Here is a 22,470-nt window from a genome sequence, read left to right on the forward strand (position 1 = left end):
TAAAAGAGAACCAAATGGAACTTCTAGATATGAAAAATATAATATCTGAAATTAAAAACCATCCTGGAGGATTTTCACAGCATGCTAGATTCTGCAGAATGAATCAGTAAACTTGACAAGAGCAATAGAAGCTAAACACACTGAGGCTCAGGGAAAAATAATTTAGTTTAACGTGAATAGAGACTCGGCGACCTGTTGTGCAGTTTTAAGTAGTCTAACAGATATAATTAGAGTCCCCGGAAAGGGGAGGGAGACATAAAATAATATTTGGTGGAATAATGGCTAAAAATTTTCCAAATTTGATGAAACTATAAAACCACAGATCCAAGAATTACAACAAATCCCAAGCAGGATAAACACCAACAAAACTCACACTAAGGAACATCGTGATCAATTTGTTCAAAGCCAGTAATCAAGGAAAAATCCTAAAAGCAGCCAGAATGAGATTTTTGCTTCCAAAACGGTGAAGCAAAAATATTTTTCCTACTCCTCCAACTAAAGTACAAGCAAAAACTCTCGACATTAAACAGAAAGCAAGCATGAAAAGACTCTGAGAGGTCAGGAGGAAACAGAATGGCAGGGAAAGTCAGGACCCATGGAAAAACATGGTAGTGAGATCTTGAGTTTTCTCCTGGCTTATGTTCCAGACCAGATGCTAGAGAAACCAGAAACCTAGAAGTATCCAAAAGTGCCCAAAAGTGCCCAAAATTCATGGGGGGAGGGGAAAGCCCCCACTACATAACACACTTCCGAAGTCTCCATGGGTCAAAGAAAAAATCTATAGGAACCTAAACAAAATGGAATGAAAATGAAAATATGACATAAAATTTGTGGGACACAGATGAAGAATTGTTTTTTGAGGATTTTATACATTTATATATATAAAGAGAATCTCAAGCAGGCTCCACGCTGAGTGCAGAGCCCAACGTGGTGCTCAATCCCAGGACACTGCGATCATGACCTAATTTGAAATCAAGAGTCACCCAGGCACCCCCCATAGCCACAGAATTGTTGAAGGGTGAATCTATGGCACCAAATTATATACACGAGAAGTAAAGAAGAGCCTCAAATCAATAATTGAAAGTCTCACCTAAATAACCTAGCAAGAGAAGAGCAAAATGAACCTGAACTGAAAAAGCCAATCTCATAAGGTAAATGTGCCATTGGATTGAGTGTCTAATTATATAACAATGATTGGACTAATTCACTCCACTTAGTCAATTAGGGAGCTCTTGAGTACTTAATAGTTGGCCAAGAGTAAGTTTTGTGAAATCTCAGGTAAAATAAAAGAGTACTTGGTGCCAAGGTAGCAATTAAAAAGAGTACAGGCAGCATCATTCCTTACGTGGTGGAAGTTAATATTTTATCAGACTCTCATGGCATGCTTATTCTCAGAATACTATAGGTTCTTTTTAAGGGGGAAGAAAGGCTCTATGATCAAAAATATTTGGAAAATAAACACAGGCGAATAAAAGTTTTTCCTGTAAGACCTCTCAGAGCCTGTAGTTCCCAGACAACCTTTATGAATCTCCACATAGCATGTACCATGTCCCAAATTTATTTGGCCACAGATGCTTTTTCCAAGAAGCATCTCATGGGACCAGTGTTCTGTAAAACATATTAACAGCACAGCTCTCCAAACAGCTTTGGGAACTGTTCTGTGGTCCTGTGCAGCCACAACAGCTACCAGGGCTGAACCGAAGTAGACGTTTGTTGTTTTCAAAGACCAATTAGAGTGATGTTGGAACCTGCTTCATGGAGGAGTCCTATTGCTCCCTGTGATAGGGTGAGTACCATGAGGAGATGCCAGGGGTGGGGTGGGGGAGCAGAGGGGATCAGGAGGCAGGAGATGGAGAGAGGAACATTACCGAGAAGATCCTGACTCGGGGTGTTCAGGAACCAGCCAGGGCAAGGCTAGAAGTGCTGGGTCGGGCCAGACCACTGGGGTCTTGACATGACACTAAAGGCTTTAATCTTTTTCTTAAAAACAATGAAATTCCAATAAGCAACGATTAAGTAGGAAGCAATGGGATTAGAGATTCATTTCATAAGGCCTCCAAAGTGTGGAGAATATGTCAGGGGTGAAGGTGAAGGTGACTTGGGAGACCAGTCAGAGGGGCTGCTCTAGTGCTGGCAAGAGGCGAAGGCAGTTCGGTTTTGACTCCGGAAAGTGAGAGGATCTAACAGGTTCTAGGATTCTTTGGAGGTTGGATGCAACGAAGGGAGACAAGGATGAGAGGACCCCGATTTCTGGTCAGAACAACTTGAGGTGCTTGTAATACCATTTATTGAACTAGCAAACATTTCAAGAAGGAAGAGAGGGGGTATCTGGGTTGCTCAGTTGGTTGAGCATCAGACTTTTGGTTTCAGCTGAGGTCCTGATCTCAGGGTCCTGGGATAGAGCCCTGAGTGGGCTCTGTACTCAGTGAGGAGTCTGCTTGAGATTCTCTCTTTTTCTCCCCCTCCCTCCACTCACTCACTGTCTCTCTTCTCTCTCTCTAAAATAAATATTTTTTTTTTAAATAAGGGAAAGGAGAAGAAAATCTGTAAGCTCAAGGTATCTTTGAGAGATACCCAAGAGCAAATGCTGAGTAGACAGTTGGAAATTTGGTAAATATTCTGGAGAAAAGATTGCATTTTATCTCCCATAAGATCCTAAGATAAATTTCAAATGGGTTAAAGAGGTGCATGCACAAAATTAACTCCTATGTCATTAGGATAACATAGGAGGATGTTTCTAAAATCTTGATGTGTAGGGTCTTTCTAGCATGAAACTACAAGAAAAGAAAATATCAATATTTCCTTATACAGGGATCCCTGGGTGGCGCAGCGGTTTAGCGCCTGCCTTTGGCCCAGGGCGCGATCCTGGAGACCCGGGATCGAATCCCACGTCAGGCTCCCGGTGCATGGAGCCTGCTTCTCCCTCTGCCTGTGTCTCTGCCTCTCTCTCTCTCTGTGACTATCATAAATAAATAAAAATTTATAAAAAAAAAATATTTCCTTATACAAAAATAAAATGTGATAAAGGAAAACAAAACACTTTTTATATATTTAAATGGCAGGAGAAAGATACTTGCAACCTCTGGGATATAAAATGTCAGATACTTCTTATATAGGGCTATTTCTTTTTTTTTTATAGGGCTATTTCAAATCAAGAATAAAGATTAACATAAGTGTCAACTAACTGGAATTAAAATAAAAATTTATTTTTTTAAAGATTTACTTATTTATTCATGAGAGACACACACACACACAGAGAGAGAGAGGCAGAGACATAGGCAGAGGGGCAAGCAGGCCCTTGGCAGGTGCCTGATGTGAGACTTGATCCCAGATCCCGGGATCACAACCGGAGCAACCGAGCTGAAGGCAGATGCTCAACCACTGAGCCACCCAGATGGCCCTAAAATAAAAATTAAAAGTGAAAGGAAGGAAGGAAGTTCAGTTAACATAAATGGTGGAAAAGCAAAGAAAGGATATGGATCAGGAATTTACATAAGAAGAGACACAAATGACCATGCATACATTTTGAAAGTATTTAATCTCACTCCAAATCAAGGACCTACAAATAAGACAACACTTAAAGGGTATTTTTGGCCACCAGAATGACAATTCTCAGTATCTGTGTAAAGTCAAGAAAAGAGCTGTCCTTGTACACTCTTGGTAGAAGTGAATTTGGTAGTTTTTTCTCAAGAGCAATAAGGAATCATATACACATTTTCCTGGACCCTGGGATTCTGGGAATTAGCTCAATCAGACAAGAACACAAAGATGTCCATAGAAGAATACTCATGTATTCTTCAGTGGTGCAGTGTCTGCCTTCGGCTCAGGTCATGATCCCGGGGTCTTGGGATCGAGTCCCACTCCCTCTGTCTCTGCCTCTCTGTGTCTCTCATGAATAAATAAATAAAATCTTTTAAAAAATAGGGGAAAGTTCTCAACTCTCAACTCCCCAAAAGTTGAATTGGCAATGTGTTAGAAAAAAAAACAATATTTTATATAAGGGGCTATAGGTAAGCCAGTAAAAATGATAAAACAGAAGGATATCTCTTCAGGTAGAAACACATTTATGATACACGTGTATTTTTAAGTGACAAGTAGGTTATGATACAATAGGGGCAATAGGATTCCTTTTTGTACTCAAATATATACACGTATATTCTATACACTATATGTTATACACACAAACCTTTGGGAAAACCTCTGAATATACGTATCAAGACATTAACAACAGTTGCCTCCAAGTAGTGCAATGCGAAGCGGTAGGGTTTTTTCCCCCTATAGTCCCATATCTTCTGATTTTTTTCCTCCATGCTTTTTATGATTTGCGAGATATAAATGTCTGGGAAAAAAACCCTAGAATGCTTCCCCAATATTATTTTTGCATCCATTGATGAGTATAAATGTCTGTGTGTGTTTATAAACCAGTCAGCAAAACAAAACCATCTGCGAATCATTTTCTGGAATGAGCCCACTTCTCAGTCCCAGGAAAACCCAAAAGGAAAACACAGGATGTGACACAGATAAATAGAAGGAAGATCAGAAGTTGCTTCTCCCACATCTTGACTGTTGGCATCTTCCCCAGAAGCACAAAGGAGGCTCCGCAGGGATGGACTGGGAGCCCGCGCTCTGGGAAATTCTCCAGGGTTGGGGAGGTGGCCACAGCGGCTCGGTGGGGGAGCGGGGTGCCCGGCCAGGTGCTCTCCAGCCAGTGATAACACATGCTTTCCTGCTGCTTAACCACCCACCTTCTTCTATGGGCATTTTACGTGTCAACCTTGCCCAACCTGAAGACCAGAGTAACCCAGATGTTTCTGTTGGTTGAGCAAGCTCTGAAAACCTAGACTTGTCCTACACTCTACATTTCAGGACTCTTGGGTTCTGGCCCAGTGGTTCATTGTTCCTTCTGAGAATATGATGAAAATTTGAGCCTCCTCTCAACATATACTCATACATACAATGTTTCACATCCAACTCCAGGAATTCAAAAACTCCCTGAAGCCCATGGGGTAGGGGTTTATTTAGAAAGATCCCTAATGAAGAAATGACTCCTCCTACTCAGAGCTCAGTGGCCACCAGGGCTTCCCTTGCACCCAGCCCTGCCCCCGGCCCTCCCAATCTACTCTGCTCTTGCCTGTTTTCTCTTAAATTCCCCACACCTAGAGCAACTGTACCTTCACTAACAACCCCAAAGCTGTAATATTTACCCTCACTTCCCACCTCCACTTCCTTTCATTTGGCAAAATCCCATCACTGTTGTATCTTTCAGTAAAAATAAATGTGGTAGCTGGATGCAATTTCTAGAAAAGACACATTTGATCCTTCCTTTCCTCTCCTTCCGTAAATGCTTAAACTTTCTCAGGTATTGGTGTAATGGCTCATTTCTCATGTTTCAAAGCTACAGCTCCGAAAATGTATAGCAATGGCAATCTTAGCAAGTCTCTGCACCAAATGCTGAATTCGGAAGAACCTCATTTAATGACAACACAGCCAATTGTTTTAAAATAGATTTTCGTCCAAGCAATGCCTCGTTGCATTTTGCAATTGTATTCATATTTTGCAATAATGTATGCATAGAGATTTTGGAGGTTTTTTTTTTTTTTTTTTTTAACAGCTGCAATCTTCGGGATTTGGGGATATAAATGTGAAAACTCAGCTCCTGGATCACTTGCCTGTAAACCCTGGTGCGCAGACACATGTGCCATTTAGGCCCTCACTGTCACAGGTGCCTCCGTTCAGACAGCTGACGTTAGCGCAGGGGTCCTTGTATGACTCACAGTGTATTCCTGCGGAGAAACAAACACAAAAGGGGTAACTCATTAAGGGATCTCCAGGCCTGTAAAGCAAAGTGTCTGAACTTTGTGAAAGCAGCTTCCCAGAGGCACACGTGTGTGCATGCGTGCGTGTGCCACTCTGGACTAGATGGTCATGAGGACGTGCCTTATGAGAACATGACAAATTCATTCTCTGCTTTTAGGTCCTACCATAGTCATGTATCTATACTTTCTCTGCCTCCATGTCCCAAAGTCTGGGGAACAGGAAGCTAAAACTCTAAAAGATAACATTTATCGGTGACAAATGTTTTAAAAGCCTCCCAAAGAAACAGAAAATAGCCAGACATTCCTTTATAAGATATCGATAGAATTCATAAGCAGCATCCCGAAGGGAAAGATGTGGAGTCAAATATTGAAATGAGCTCTGGGTCCACTTCGGGGGGCTGCAGGGTAGAAAGGGAGCCACGTGGTACTTAGACTTTGTTCTAAAGACCAAATCCGATCATTGTGTACCAAAGTTAAAGTGTTGTGCCCAAGCTGTGTCCCAGACCCTCACACTGGGCTTTGTTTCTAATTTGATCCTGACAACAACACTAGGAGACAAATAGCCGTACACACACACACACACACACACACACACATACACTGCAGATGAGGAGACCGAGGAAATCATCCAAGGTCATGAGGCTGTTGGGGGAGGCAGCTGGGATTTGAAATGTCCAGTGATCTGAATCGAAGCCTCTGCTTGCTAAGTAGTTTGCTGAGGGTGAGCTCACACTGGCCTTGGAAATGGACGGAATTCCACAGAGCTCAGCACCCATTTCACAAAAAGTAGGCACTTTAAAAATCTTTACAGTGAAAGCAGTTTCCCATAGGTGTAAAAGAGAAAAAAGTCTTTTCTCTGAGCATGTGTAGATGCAAAAAGTAGGCCTGGGGGCCTGAATTATTGTGGCTTTTACAACAGGGATTTCTATATTGGTGGATTTTTTTCCCAATGAATATTTATTGCTTTATAATTTTATAAAATACTTAAAAAATCTAATGCTAACTGAAAGGTAAGATTTCTGCTGTTATTTGACTGGAATGCCAAGATAGATGAAGGGATTATTAATTTCTCTCTCTCTCTCATCCCTGGCCCTTTGAAAGGGAAGATAGATTACATTATATTCTGTATAAGAATATACAAAAATTCTGTTCACCCTTCCTGACAGTCTAATGAAAAATAAGCATAAAGCAAATAGTAACAGAATGGTATTTACTCAATTTACTCTCCACTTCATGACTGAGCTCATATTGTGCAAAGGACCGCCACACCCAGTGACTCATCATTTAGTCACTGAAATTATTCTCATTGGGATTTTTGTCTATCATTTCTTTTTCAATGTCTTAAGTCAGGCTCAAGAAGGAGGAAAAAATGTGAGAGAAAACAGAAACAGAACTGCCTGTCCATATTCATATTAACAACTTCTCTGAGCCTGGCAAAGCATTTAGAATGGATGGTTTTTCATTTCATTTTATCCTTTGCCCCTCATATCCAACCCATGAATAATAAACTGCCAGAGAGTTCCTAAGTGCCTTTCAGATCTTTGCCTGGCTTTTCTCCCCACAACCACCACCCAGATCCCACTGCCTCGGGCCTGGTGGGACGTGGCCCCCCACACCCCCATCCTAGCCTCCTCCCTGTCTCCAGTAACTGGAACAACCCTCCCTGACTTTCACTGTCCCTAACCAACCAGGCCAACCCAGGTGAAGCACGAGATCACACTACTGTAAAGATGTGCATAAAACTGCTAATTCTTTCTCACTTGGGTGGAAATATTACATAAACATTTAATATTGAACTAGTAAGACTTTCTAGCAATATCTAAATCAAACATACTATAAAAGGAAGGTAGGGGCAGAATAATATAAAAATTGTAGGTATACTCCATTGCAACTGTGAAAACATGGATATTTAAAAACATGGATACATATATATATGCCTCTTCACCCAGAAGTTTCTACTTTCCCACTTATTTCTAAGTAGCACAGGCTCAACCAAAAGAATAAAATGCAAAACAGTCTTTTTGGCTTCAAAGTGTTTATCAAAAAACAAAGATTTGTTTTTTGCCCCCAAGTTCCCATGGGGCTCACCAATGAAAACCAGGTGACAAAAAAGGCTTTCAAATGTAATGGAAAATACAGTTATAACCAAGGTTCAGAGATGCCTGGAATCTAAAAAGATGTCCATTAGATCTAAAGAAGGAGTGACCAAGAATGATTTTTTCTGGGTTTCTGAAATACGTTAGCTCATCAAGCCTGTGTGATATTAATACGATGAATACATTAACACACAAAGTACCACATTTTTCAAATGAGGCTGAAAAGCAAACTTGAGGCTAAATATTTAAACACCTTAACCTTAAAAGACTTTAATAGGATAGATTTGATTTAAAAAAAAAAAAAACCCAAGATGATAGCAATTTCAAACTTTTGGGTATTTTTTTATTTGTTTTGGGCAATAATTTTATCTCTTGTTATTTCTTTTTCAAAAGATATTGGGTCACTTGAGATCCACTGAGAATTTTCTGGCAGCAAGATCGGACAAAAGCTCATCTTCACAGAAACACGATGGTTACGAAGCAAGACGGTCTTAAAAAGTCCCCAATGAGCCCTTGGTTTCTATACTCTAAGTCCTGCTAATCCCTATATAAAAAATATTTGTCATGTTGCTTAGCTTCTCTTAAGAGCTGAACAACCTCGAATGTAGGAAACCTTGAATGTAGAGAATAGACAGCCATGGACCCCACTGATGGGTCAAGGTGCTGTTACTCAAACCCTCCTCCTCAGAGTGTTGGCCATCTGTATCCTCTGACAAGAATGCCTTCCTTTACCTCTGCTCAGTCTGGTCTTCACCTGGCACATTCCATCTGTCAAAGCCCACCTCAAATGCTCTTTCTCTGGAAAGCTGAACCTGACTCTCCTGAGACAGAGCTCCACTTCTCCACTGTTGTGCATTGAGAGAGAACATGCTGAGATTCTCACTGTTACAGAGTTTCCTGTGTTAAAGCATGACTTATCCATTCTCCTGTCTGATTCTTACCCCCCAACACACACACACAACAAATCTCTGAGGTCCTTTAGAGCAGAGGCCATAATTTAACGCGTGGAAGAAAGTCTGGACATATCACCAGAATCCTGTCCTTCCAGGAGGGGCGACGGTCAGTGTACTTTGGCTGACACACAGGTAGGATTGCCAGAGGAGTGAGAAGCCATTCCAAATCTGCCTCAAAAACACCCTATTTTGTCAGGGAAAACCAGGTCCACACTTCAAATTAAGTCTGTGGAATGACACATGCATCACCCATTGGCAAAGGACGTAGCACGCACTATTACGAAACTAATGTTTAGTCTCAAGCAAAAATAAACTGTAATTCAGTCAAAACTAATAAAAATTCATACCTTTCATATTAAGGGACAGAGAGGCAACGTTTCTGAAAAGATCTCTATTCCAACAGGGTTCTGTATAGAAGTTAATTTTAGAATTAAAACGAGCAAAAAATTCAAAGACGAGTGCGCTAATTATAAATCTTTGTTGCCATCACAATTTAGTCATGATTAATATTTTGAAAACTGAAAAGTCACTAATTTAGCTCCAGAAAAAATTAAGCCAGGTAAAGAAAATTAACTCTAAGTGTTCTTTGAATTTAATACTCCTTTTAAGACATCATCTTATTTTATTCAAACTTATTTCCTCTACAAAAAATTTCCCAGTATTTCAACTATCACAGAGGCCAACCTCTTCTAGACTATTTCAGAAATTACAATTGACATCTTGACCTTGGCCTCATTATTCCTCTTGTGTGCGCCAGTCTCAGTCTGCTCTTGTAGCTAAACAGTAGCCTAAAAAAGGAAGAAACCCTGACTTACACATTTTTATATCTATTCCACCATCTGAAAAGGGCTGCATACACAAAATATCCAGAAATCCTTGCTCATTGGTTATACAGAAAAAATTCAGGCAAACAAATAAAGAATTCTCATATTTTCAATTACAAATTTCTGTAGACTTTAAAATAAACAATTAGGTACAATGTGAGCAAACCCATAACCCAGTGATCTCAGTTCGGAAACCCAATCCCACCCTCTCAAATTCAGAAAGTATAGAAATTCTATGAATAAAAATGTTCATTTCAGAATTATTTGTAACAGTCTTACATCAGATGCAACAAGGGAATGGATAAATATTCCCCCATGGAAAAATTACATAAGTATTTAATATTGAACTAGTAAGATTTTCTAGCAATATCTAAATCAAACATACTATAAAAGGAAGGTATGGGCAGAATAATATAAAAATTGTAAGTATACTCCATTGTAACTGTGAAAACATGGATATTTAAAAAGGATAGAAATAATAAAGATGCTTACTGCTCTTGTATTCTTTTTTTAAAAGATTTTCTTTATTTATTCATGAAAGATACACAGAAAGAGGCAGAGACACAGGTAGAGGGAGAAGCAGGCTTCCTGCGGGGAACCTGATGAGGGACTTGAACCCAGGACCCTGAGATTAGACCTGAGCCCAAGGCAGATGCTCAACCACTGAGCCACGCAGGTGCCCCACTGCTCTTGTATTCTGTTGTAAAGCTATGAGCTATTTCAAATTTTCTTTTTTTGAAAGTTTTATTATTGTTGTGTCATTCTCATAATTAAAAGTCAAAATATGTTCTTTCTAACTTTGGTCACCAAAAAATTCCAAATGCGTATATTGTTGATCATTTAGCTTGTTCTACTAAAATAAAAGTCAACAGCATACGGGGCAACTTGACTTTCTGACAACATGAAGTCATCAACTAACCAAAGTTTTAAAAGTCTTGTCATAAAGTAACTCGGGGCTAATTCTGGAGGAGGGATGAGCATTTTGGGGTGTCTGAAGGGAAGTTACTCTTAGTCCCTCCATGCGTTTTGCTTTTAACGATTTCAAGATCCACAGCAGAAACTTTCTGGGAGAATGTTCACATCGGTTTCCTTTATTTAATTCACACGTTAAGCGGCAATTTCAATTCAACTCAAGATGGTCTTTGAGCACTTGCCTGTGTGCAAGCCACTGCCTCAGCAGCTGCTGAGAACTGATAGGGGGAAAAAGAACCTATGTAGTCACTGACTCTCAGGAGATGATGATTTAGCATAGGAAAGAGGGAATTTCTACAAGGTTGACCACAGTTGCCACAGCAAATAAGAGACAAGGTTGGGAGCGGTCAAAGAAGGAGGTATCACATGTTCATGGATGCAGGGCTAGAGGAGGGCAGAGAGAGAAAGGGGACAAGAAGGAAACCCTGGGGACCAGGGACATTCATGGAGTCCAGAGGACAAGGCTTCAGTGATGGCAGGGAGACAAGAGTCAGGAGACAAGAATGGAGCTACAGAAGGAAGCTAGAGGGGCCAGCTTTGGGATCTCACTGAAAAGTCCTCGGTTATGGGGCATCTGACTGGCTCAGTGATTGAGCATATGCCTCTGGCTCAGGGTGTGATCCTGTGGTCCTGGGATCGAGTCCCCCATCGGGCTCTCCGCAGAGAGCCTGCTTCTCCCTCTGCCTGTGTCTCTGCCTCTCTGTGTGTCTCTAATGAATGAATGAATGAATGAACGAATGAACGAATAAATAAATAAATAAATAAATAAATAAATAAATAAATAAATCTTTTTTTTTTTTTTAAATCCTCAGTTAGGTCACCATGAGATCCATTTTAGCAGAACAGTGTGGACGAGATCCAAAAAGAAGAGGATTAAGAAAAGAATAAAAATCTTACAAGTGGAGGTGTTCTCTATAGCAAATCTAGAGAAACGTGGTTGGAAAATAAAGAGGAAGAAAGGGGAGAGTAAGTAGAGGAGGACACAAAGTCAATGAAAAGTGTTTTCTTTCCAATTCACATGGAACTTATTTAGAAGTTTAAAAACCGGGATCCCTGGGTGGCGCAGTGGTTTAGCTCCTGCCTTTGGCCCAGGGTGTGATCCTGGAGACCCGGGATCAAATCCCACGTCGGGCTCCCGGTGCATGGAGCCTGCTTCTCCCTCTGCCTATGTCTCAGCCTCTCTCTCTCTCTGTGTGACTATCATAAATAAATAAAAATTTTAAAAAATTAAAAAAAAAAGAAGTTTAAAAACCTTTCTTTTGTTCTGCATAGCAGCCAGATTCTCCAGCACTGTTTATGAAACAAAGCAAAACAACACAAAAACAATTCCTTCCCATTGACAGCAATTCCTCTTTAAGAGTCATACCTTATTATAGACAATGGTTTCTGGGCCATTACTCAGTTTGACTAGCTGTCCATTCTTGCACCCGTAACATGGGAATGTAGTAATAATGAACAAATAATAATAAAACACCTGGCAGACGTTCCCTGTCACTGCCTCTCCTCTTTCAAAGTGTTCTTAGCCACACTTGCCTGAGCTCCTATGAACTCATTGCTTTTATGAAGTGACACTCATTTATTTAAGCTCTATTTTAACATGAAACAGTAAAGGCCACCACTTAAAAAATATTTATGTAAAGTAAGAGGCTGAAGTCCCAAACTCCCTCTCCAGCACACTACCCACCTAAATTCTAACTCCGGAGGTAAGTACCGATTAGGACTTGCTGCCCACTCATCTGGTAGGTTCCTGGGTTTACACACACATACTATAGGTAAATATATGTTTGGAGAAATGCTTCCGAAGGGGGACAAAAGTTCACTCCCCCCCCTCCAGGAGAGAAAGAAAGGATCTTGTGACTTACCTTTTGCCTGGGTTGGGGGGCATGACATAGCCCCTTCCACCTCTCTCTTAGTTCCTTCTAGCACCTACCGCCCCTCCTCACCACTCTTACTTTAGAAGCTCTACTGTTTATGCCACTAGGCTTTGCCTTCGGGAGTCTTATTTTCAATCTAGACCTAAAGGTCTCTACACAAATTAAAGGATCACTTTGCGTGCACAATGGGATGAGATTTTTAACACACGTGTATGTCTTCCAACCCTTCCCGTTCTCATCCCCTTCAACTCTTGGATTTAGTTAAAGTGATATGAAACATGAATGCAATCATTTGCATTTTTCCTTAAGAACGGGTATAATGGACACCCAGGGAGTCACACTCTTCCCTTGTGTGCAAGCTTTGAACCAAGAGCATCTGGCAAAAGTTAAGCAATTTTGAAGATACAGTTAAGGTCCCTAATCAGTTAACTTTGTGTTGATCTTAGGTGGGCCTGACCTAATCAAGTGAGATTTTTTAAAGAGGGTGCAGGCTCCTCTCCTGAAGTGAGAGGCATGGAACAGCACAAACTCTTTCTCGTCTCCCTTTCATTGCTAGCTTTCAAGGAGCAAGCTGCCATGAGGATACAGCCACGAGGTTATGAAATCTGCCAACAGCCCAAGGGAACGCAGAGGTTGAGCGACCCTTTCCTATTCACGTTTTAGATGAGAACTCAGTCCAGCCAACATCTAGATTCCAGCCTTGTGGGACCCCAACCAGGGAGTCCACAAAGACATGCCTAGACCAACAGAACCACTGGCAACTAAAAGGGTGTTGTTTCGAGCCACTACTTTGGAGTGATTCATTATATAGCAAAACTAATTGGTAAAGCGGGTATCCCTATTTTTTTCCAAAGACTTTTCTTCACCATTACAGTCACTTTAATGTCATTTATTTAGGTTTATTCCTGCATTTTAAGGAGTCTGTTCAACCTTCTTCTTCCCGTTCTCTATCTTCCCCCTAACTGGTTATACTCTGATTTAGTTCCAGCTCAGTGAGGAAATTTTTTAAAATAATTTTCTTAGGGCACATGGTGTTATGTTTTCTTAAATGTGCAAAATGTCTTTCTTTTGTCCTCAAGTGTAAAGAATCCCGGAACTACCCGTCCTTTGTCCTGAGCAGCCTGAAACACTGCTCCACTATTGCTTAGTTTCATTACAGACAGGAGCAGGCCAGTGCGGATCTGATTCTCTTTCGTTTGTGACCTGTACTCCCTGTGAAGACTCATAAAAAAGATTTCTCTTCATCCTTAGATTTGGGAACTTTACCAGGAAATCTCAAATTGTGTATCATCTCCTTCATCAACCCCGCTGGCACTCTGCAAGCCCATTCGTTCTACTTGAAAACTTCAGTCTCCTCCAGCTCACAGATTTCTCCTTCTACTAATTAGTTGATTCTGGTTTTATTTCCATGTGCTCCTTCTTCTTCTGGAGCATCCACCATCCGGACGGAAACAGATCTCCTGGATCCTCTCTCCACGCTTCCTATCTTGTCAGTCAGGATTTCCCTTTTCTCATATTTTCACTTCTACTATGAAATAGTTCCTCCTTTGGCTTTTCCAGATCCAGATTTGAGCTTGAATAGTAAAAATTACTTGTTTTCACTTCCTCTCTTGAGTGCATAGAGCTGCTGGTTGTTGTTGCCATTTCATTTTTATTTCCCGGATTATTTTCACTTTTTGAGTTGCTGGGACAGGCTGCTCTGTCCTGGCCAGGATGAAGGTTGGCAACATCAGGCAAAGATAGATGCCACTGAAGACTCCCCTCCAGTGCTGGACAGGCCTGGAAGCCAGGCTCTGTCTACTAAGGTGCAGGATGGAGGGCTCTCCGTTTGGGGTTCTCAGGGCTCTCTGGTGATGAACAGAGACTGTTTTCTCTCAGCTATAGAGAAAATACAGGATCAGGTCAGCCCCACTGTGCAGTTGTCCGAGAGGGCAGCCTGTCCCCATGAGATCCGGAGAGCCCTCTGGCTCACAAGGTCGCATAGAGCACGTTCCCAGCACGTACTTCCTCTTCGTAAACTCATGGTCCCTGGAGCTCTGCTAGCCATGGAGTCAGTTCTCCCCTAACCCTGTTGTGTGCATAGGCTCCCAACACCTGCATCGTTCCTCGAGAAGCCAAATCCTCTGATATGTTATGCTGTCCTCCAGGAGGATTTTCCTTCTTGGGTCATCCTTCACAGAGGGCCAGTAATTGCTGGAGGCAAGTCCCAGAAGGACAGAAGTATAGTGGAATTGAGTGTATATATGGAAGGATTAACATAGGTGTGTGTGCGTGGCTCATCACGTGTAATTGTATTTTTTACTGCTTAGTCACAACAGCACAAGCAATGCCTCAAAGATAGGAAAAACCAGATCATAAACCGAACAATGTAGAATTTTTAATTTTCGAAGCACATCCACTAGTCATTCTGTCACTGAAGAATTTCAAAACGTGAGGGAGCATCACCGTCCTTACTTTATACGGAGCAAATAAAGGCCAGTCAGTTGAACAGACTCTTCCTGGCTCAGCAGGAAGCCGTTGGCACGAGGAGGATGAGCTACTTAGGTCTCCTGACTCATTGCTCCTTTATTCTTCTTTCCAGAATCAGGCAGACGTCCTTATTTCTCAACACTCTGAAAAACCTGGAACTGAAATCCATTGTGAATGAAGCCAGCACATTGTGTTAGTGGTGGGGTTTGGTTCTAAATGGGCATCGCACTCAGAGAGGAACGTCAGATCTGCTGAACAGAAAGCAAAGCCTTGGCCCAGCCTCACCCCTTCCAGCCAGAGACGAGATCGAGCTCATCCATGGGGCCTACAAACCCTAGAGGCCCACCAAAAAGATCCCCAGATAAAGGTGGGTCCATCCAATGAGAAGGAACAGCAGTTGCAAGGCAAGGTCACCAGGCAGGTGGATGGGATCGAGTAAGCAGTGCTGGGAGCAAGAGGTTAGATGATGTGGCTATAAATAGTGCCCACAAAGGCATCACAAAAATCTAAGCCCAGCCCTGACGTTGTGGCTTAGAGGAATGTGTGCAGCAGCTGATAAACACAATTTCCTGGCACGGTGCCGACCAAGGGCGTCTGGGCTTGAATGATGCCACATCACTGAGCCCACTGGGGAGGCCGAAGAAATGGCTTTGGGGACACGCTGGCTGGGCTTCTGAGGGACACCGCGGCCACCTCTCACAGGGTTGTCGTGAGGACTGTGTGAGTTCATGCACATAAGGGCTCAGAACGAGGTCTGTACATTATAAACACACTGTCGACGTCGGCTGTTTTTCCAGAGTGATTTTGACACGCGTCCACTCAAATGAGCTAACGTTTCCCTTGCAACTGACTCACTGAATGAGAATTAGCTCTTTTGCCAACATGTGAGATTCCACCTGGGTCCTCCGCCGAAAAGTCCAGCATCCTGTCTCTGCCCAGCGAGCACCGCCTGGCAGCCCGCTTCCCTCCCCCAGGGTGTCCACAGCCCTGTCCTCCCATCTCTGTCGGATGGGCACTTAAATCTCACTTTTTACCATCAGCTTTTTACACACTCAACAGAGAACAGAGTGAGGGCACAGGACAAAGGAAAGGAGAGGAGAGAGCTTTTTCAGTTTATCAGGAGGAAACCCCACCCTTGCAAATTGGTCTCTTTGGCCCCATACATCTACCCTGTCCAGCATTTTTTGTTGTTGTTGTTGTTCTTCTGAAAAATTTAATGTTCCAATTAGAGGTTCATGCATTTAGGTTGAAACATCCATGATGTCATTTGGGCCGCCCTGGTACGAGAAGGCCAAGGGGCGCTCACCTTTGTATTCTGCAAGGCACACGCACTCATAGCCATTAACGAGGTCCCTGCAGGTGGCAGCGTTCAGGCAAGGAGCCGACAGGCACTCGTTGTATTCCTCCTCACAGTAGAGGCCGTGGTAACCTGAAGGGCAAAGAAAAAGACCTGCAGTCACTTGGGTTCCATCAAAACTCACTCTGGACGGGCCCACATGAAAGGTGGCAGGCTAAGTCATTGGAAACATGGCAGAGACAGACGGGGATTTCAAGGAGTTGAGTCCCCTGGGGTACAACTGAAATGTGGGTTTCTGGGAAGCCTATGAAGAGTCTATTCTCATTACCCTTTCTCATGATCCCAAGTATTAAAGAAGTGATCCCACTTATCCACCAGATGGTTTCACCACCTCATAGTGTCCAATGGCACCAGTGACCCAGAGACCAGGGGCATTGAGCGCATCTGCTGTGGCCACAGGAGATGGGGGCAAGTGCAGCAGGGCCTGCAGCACAGGAGTGACAACTCCTTTCAAGGATGTGGACCACTCCTCCTCCAATCAGAGAGCCCTATCTAGCAACCACAGAGAATTTTCTTAAAAGGGATCCATGAATTTCCTTTGCTCTTCAAGAAGAAAGTCAGCTAAAAAGGCTTCACTGAAATCACTGATAAAATGTGGGGTAGTTTTTTTTTTTTTAGTTAAAATTATGATTATCTTGGGGCACCTGGGTGGCTCAGTTGGTTAAGCATCTGACTTCTGCTCAGGTCATGATCTCGGGGTCCTGGGATCGAGCCCCGAGTCAGGCTCCCTGTTCAGTGGGGAGTCTGCTTGTCCTTCTCCCTCTGCTCCTCCCCTGCTCCCTGCTCATGCTCTCTCTCTCTCTCTCTCAAATAAATAAAATCTTTAAAAAAAATAATTATCTCAATTATAATATTTTAAGTTGCACTTTAAAATTCTAGTTGTTAAAAATATTATAATATTTTAAGTTGCACTTTAAAATTCTAGTTGTTAAAAATAGAGTAAGAGCAGTGAAGAAAAAGAAACCAACGGTTTCTCAAGAAAGATGGCTTTTGCCGCATTTGCAACACAGGTGTTTATTCTAAAGGACAAGAAGACAACATTCTTTGAGATGCACTCATGAATGTTATACTGTTTTTAACTTTCAAAACCATGTGTCAGTGCCAATTTGCAGTGAAACCGAGCCATTTTTTTTCTGGCCCTGTCCAAACAATGAGAAACACGTGAGTGCTTTCAAAAATCACCCTGCCTGTGTTGGTTCTGAATTCAGATAAGCAGAAAAAATAAAAAATAAACCCTTGCTCAAATGTGAACTAGAACTAGTAGTGGTCCCCCCCCCCCCCCAGCTTTCCGACTCATAGCCAACCCTCAGACTCAGAAAGTTCCATTAGGACATGCTAATGTGTTGAACTGTTTTGTTTCTTGTGCCTATCGCAAAAGTAGGTTAAGCTCCTATCTGCAGTATTAACAGAGCACTTTTCAAGTTTGTTGCCATTTCAGTTGTTTTTGAACTGCTTTCCAAAATTAGGCAGTGATAAAAGCCCCTTTGAGGAGACCTTGACCTACCTGAGACAAACAGGCCACGGTTTTCAATTCTTCCCTCTTACCCTACTTTTTGTAATTTTAGAGAAATATTTCCTATTACTCTTCATTGGTAATTTGATCATCTAGATCAGAGTTTCTCAACTGACAAGCAATTTTGCCCCTAGAATTTGGCAATGCTTGGAGACACCTTTGGTTGTCACAGTGAGGGTGGAGGGGAAGGGGACTGCCACTGGTATCTAGTGTAAGGATGCTACTAAACATCCTAGGAGGCGTAGGACAGCCCTCCATGACCAAAAAAAAAGAAAAAAGAAAAAAGAAAAAAAAGAAAAGAAAAGAAAAAAAGTATTCAGCTAAAGTGCTAACAGGCTAACAGAGCCAGATATCGAGAATTCTACTCTCGATTAAGGATCAGCAAACTAGCTCACAGGCCAAATCCACCCCAGTCTGGTTTTGTAATTAAAGTTTTATTGAGACAGAGCCACAGTCATCCATCTATGTATTGTGTGTGGCCGCGTTCCCACTGCAATGGCAGCCTGAGTAGTTGCAACAGGGACCATATGGCTTGCAAAGCCCAAAATCCTTACAAGCTGGCCTCCTAGAGAACAAGTTTGCTGACTCCTGATCGCGCTTCAACAGAAAATCTTCCTTTTTTATAAGAGTTTTGGATATTAACTCCTTATTAAATAGTTTGCAAACATTTTCTCCCATTCTGTACTTGGCTTTTATTCAGTTGATTGCTTCCTTTGCTGTGTTGTTCTTTAGATAGAGCCTCACTTGTCTATTTTTGCTTTTGTTGCCTGTGCTTTTGGGGTCATATCCAAGAAATCATTGCCAAGACCAATATTATGAAGGTTTTCCTCTATGTGTTCTTCTAGGAGTGTTATAGTTTCAGGTCTTACATTTAAGTCTTTAATCCATTTTGAGTTGGGTTTGTGTGTGTGTGTGTGTGTGAGTGTGTGTGTAAGGTATAAAAGAATACAAATAGCCAACAGGTACACAAAAAAGATGCTCAACATCACTAATCAGCCAGGAAATGTAAATCAAAACCACAATGAGATATCACATGACACTTGTTATAACGCCCATTATAACCACCCCTCCCAACACACACACACAGAGAAAATAGAAAGTGCTGGCAAGGATATAGAGAAATTGGAACCCATATACACTGCTGGTGGAAATGTGAAACGGTGCAGCCACGATGGAAAACAATATAGAGAATCTCCCCAAAATTAAAAATAGGCCCGCCTGTGTGGCTCAGTCGGTTAAGTGTCTGCCTTCGGCTCAGGTCATGATCCCAGGGTCCTAGGATAGAGCCCCATTTGGGCTCCTTGCTCAGTGGGGGAGCCTGCTTCTCCCTCTGCCCTCTGCTCCTACCCCCTGCTCGTGCTCTCTCTCTGTATCAAATAAACAAATAAAATCTTTGGAAAAAAATTGTGTTAAAAACTTGAAAATAGAACGATCATATGAATAATAATCCCATTCCTGGATTTATCCAAAGTAATGGAAAACAGGATCTTGGAAGAGAAATTTGCAGTCCTATATCCATTGCAGCATTATTCACGATAGCCAAGAGGAAGAATCCACCAAAATGCCAATCTACAGATGAAGATGAATGGATAAAGAAAATGCAGTTTATACATACAATTGAATTATTATTCAGGCCTTAATAAAGGGAAGAAATCTTGTCGTATGCTATAACATGGATGAACCTTGAGACTGTAAGCTTAGTGAAATAAGCCAGTCACAGGAGGACAAATATTTCATGATCCCACATATATGAGGTATTCCAAGTAGTGAAACTCATAGAAGCAGAGTAGAATGATGGTTGCCAGGGGCTGGGAGGAGGGGAAATGAGGAGTTTCTGGCCAACGTATACAGAGTTTCAGTTCTGCAAACTGAAAATGTTCTAAATATCTGCTGTTTGACAATGTGCATATGTACTATACCCTTAAAAAATTGTAAATAGGGTAGATTTCAGGTTATGTGATTTTTCTCACAATTAAACTAGATGTATAATATATAACTTACATAGTGAGTTCATTGTCTTCTGGCTTCTCAGTGTGGAGAAACAGTTGCAAGGAGCATCTTTTCAATTGTATTTGCTCTCCTAGCAGATCTTTTAAAAATCACTTGGAGGAACAACAGATAACCCTACAAGCATCGTTGACCTCGCAAGTGAGGTGGTGTTTACACAGACAAAAATCAAAAGCAAATTTCATGAAATCATCCATCATTGTTTTCATTCTTTGCAAACTGTATCATTCTCTTCTTTCACTAGTAACATGACAAGGAAATGAGGACATCATTTTACAGAGATAATTAAGCTGGTGATGTTTTTCTTCCTTGGGGGAAAAGAAAAAGATAAAGGTTTCACTTTCTGAAACTGTTTTTTCAGAGATGGTAACATTTCGACATCTTCGTGGAAATGTCAAGGTACCCCTTACACTGGGTGCCAGAGAACCTAAATTGGACTGTTTGGATAAAAAGGCATTCCTTCCAAAATAGAGGGCTTCTGTGAAAATGAGGCTGCTACCCCCTGCTAGTAATTAATTCGGGCAAACAAATTAGCTCAGGGCAGTATGCCCAGGGTCTAGGAAAATTAGGCTAGTCCAAAGAACTTTTTAAAATAAAACAAAAGATCAGAAGGGTGAGATCAGAGTAGCCCTTTCCAGGGCACCGATCTTCACCATCACCGCTCCCCTACTTGCTCCTGAATATTCGACTCCAATATTCCTTACATTGACAGAACACAGTGATCAACTGGAGGTGAGGAGTGAGAGTGGTCAAGACGGCTGCCACGTTTAGGCTGAGTAAGTGCAGGATGTTGCCATTAACACGACCAAAGGAACAACAGGTTTTTGAGAGAGTTGACCAATTGGATTTTGGACATGTTTTAACTTAGGGTTCACTTGGGGAGGTCCAGGTGGCAGCTGGAAAAATAGGCTTCAAGTGCGTTGAAACAGCACCTTGGGAATTAGCGGCCTTGAAGTGGTGTTGAAGTTTCATCAAAGAAAAACTTTGGAGAAGAAACAAGAAAGGACCAAGGTCAGATCTACATGGATGGGCAGGTGGAGAAAGAGAAACCAGATCAGGACACTCGGCAAGGATAAGGCAAAGCAGAGGGGGAAAGCCCAAGGGCAGCAATGTCATGGGAACCAGGAGAGGGAAGGAGATCAAGGAGGGTTATTCAAAGGCTCTCAGGAGTGAAAAATAACAGCCAGATTAGAAGATGAGAAAGTCACCAGAGGGGTGCCTGGGTAATTCAGTCAGTTAGGCACCTGACTTCAGCTCAGGTGACGATCTCAAGGTCTTGGGGTCAACCTGCATTGGGCTCCACACTCAGTGAAGAGTCCCCCTGTCCCTTTGCTCCTCCTACTACTCATGCGCGTGCTCTCTCTCTCTCTCTCTCTCTCTAACAAATAAATAAAATCTTTAAAAAGAAAGTCCCTGGAAAGTCACTTCAAAGTCATATCTCTCCATGGGAGCTAGACTGCCCTGGAGAGGTTGTTTTGAAAGTTGGGGGAGAGGAGGGATTGCTTGTCACACTGATTGGGGGGTTCGACTGGAATTCAGTGGGTGGAGGCCCGAGAGATTAACCATTTTGTAACGTCCAGGATACCCCTGAACAACAAACGATGCCCTGGCATCCCTCACCACTTTGGACAGTCCCATCAGAAATTCACGGAGGTGAAAACCCTGTTTTGTAACCTTCCAGGCCTAGAACTTAATAGCTTTACATGTACATTTACATTTACAGTTTTTATGATACGCTGAGTTTTCCTGGAATGTAACTACTGGGTAAATCAAGAGAAGATTGTACCAAGAGTGGTTCGCCACTTTGGAAAATCACTTTACAAGAGCAACAGCTCTTGAGGAACAAATCACCAACAAAGCACACGCGCATCAGTAAACAAAGCAAGACGAAAATCCCTTCTTCAGATAATTTTCTGACAACACTGTCAAAAGCTTCTCTCACCAGTTACTTATCACAACACTTCACTGATTTCACCACAACCCTTATAACTGTCTGAAATCATATTTCAACTTCTATTCTTGATTATTATTTCTCTTCCTCCACTAGAATATAAGCTCGAAGGCAGAGGCTATGATTGCTGTGTTCACAGCTGTACCCACGGTGTCTGGTACAGAAAACATGCTCAAAATAGTTGTTGAATCAGCACCCAAAGCGCCATTGGTTAAACCAACACACATTTAAGATGTGCCTACAAAGTGTCAGGAGCTCCCAGGTACTTGGATACAAAGATAAGTGGCAGGGCTCTACTTGCTAGAAGCTTATAATCTAATAGCATGTTAGTGCTGTCTGCTTTGTATCAGCTCCTTTACATGTGCCAACTTGTTTAATCCTCATGACAACCCAGAATGATGGGCAGGACTAGTCCCAATGTGTAGATGAGGACTTAAGAGTCAAAGAGATAAAGAAACTTGCCCAAGGACACACAGTCAACCCTGTGTTCTTCCTACTTTTGCCAAGAACGTCCCCAGAGTGCATTACCTAGTATATCAGCCTGCAAGGGCTGCCATAACAAACACGACAGCCTGGGGGAATTAAATTTATTTTCTCACAGTTCTGGGAGCTGGCATTCTAGGTCAAGAGGCCAGCAG

The 22,470-nt window shown here is 42.1% G+C and overlaps 1 protein-coding gene and 1 long non-coding RNA gene across 2 annotated transcripts in view; one reads left to right on the forward strand and one right to left on the reverse strand.

Moving 5' to 3' along the window:
* The window catches only part of DNER (delta/notch like EGF repeat containing), a 312,868-nt gene that overhangs the window by 21,521 nt on the left and 268,877 nt on the right, over positions 1-22,470 (reverse strand). The window contains exons 9-10 of the mRNA XM_025463331.3: positions 16,311-16,433; positions 5,670-5,783 (exon numbers count right to left, since the gene is read on the reverse strand). Of these exons, the coding sequence (XP_025319116.1) occupies positions 5,670-5,783; positions 16,311-16,433 (237 nt within the window). The remainder of the gene's footprint in view (positions 1-5,669; positions 5,784-16,310; positions 16,434-22,470) is intronic.
* On the forward strand, positions 1,579-19,874 carry LOC125753621 (uncharacterized). Its single transcript, XR_007405861.1, has 2 exons — positions 1,579-1,786; positions 15,117-19,874. It is a non-coding gene; the product is annotated as an uncharacterized LOC125753621 (long non-coding RNA).

The sequence above is a fragment of the Canis lupus genome, chromosome 25 (assembly GCF_003254725.2).
Source record: "Canis lupus dingo isolate Sandy chromosome 25, ASM325472v2, whole genome shotgun sequence".
Lineage (NCBI taxonomy): Eukaryota > Metazoa > Chordata > Mammalia > Carnivora > Canidae > Canis > Canis lupus.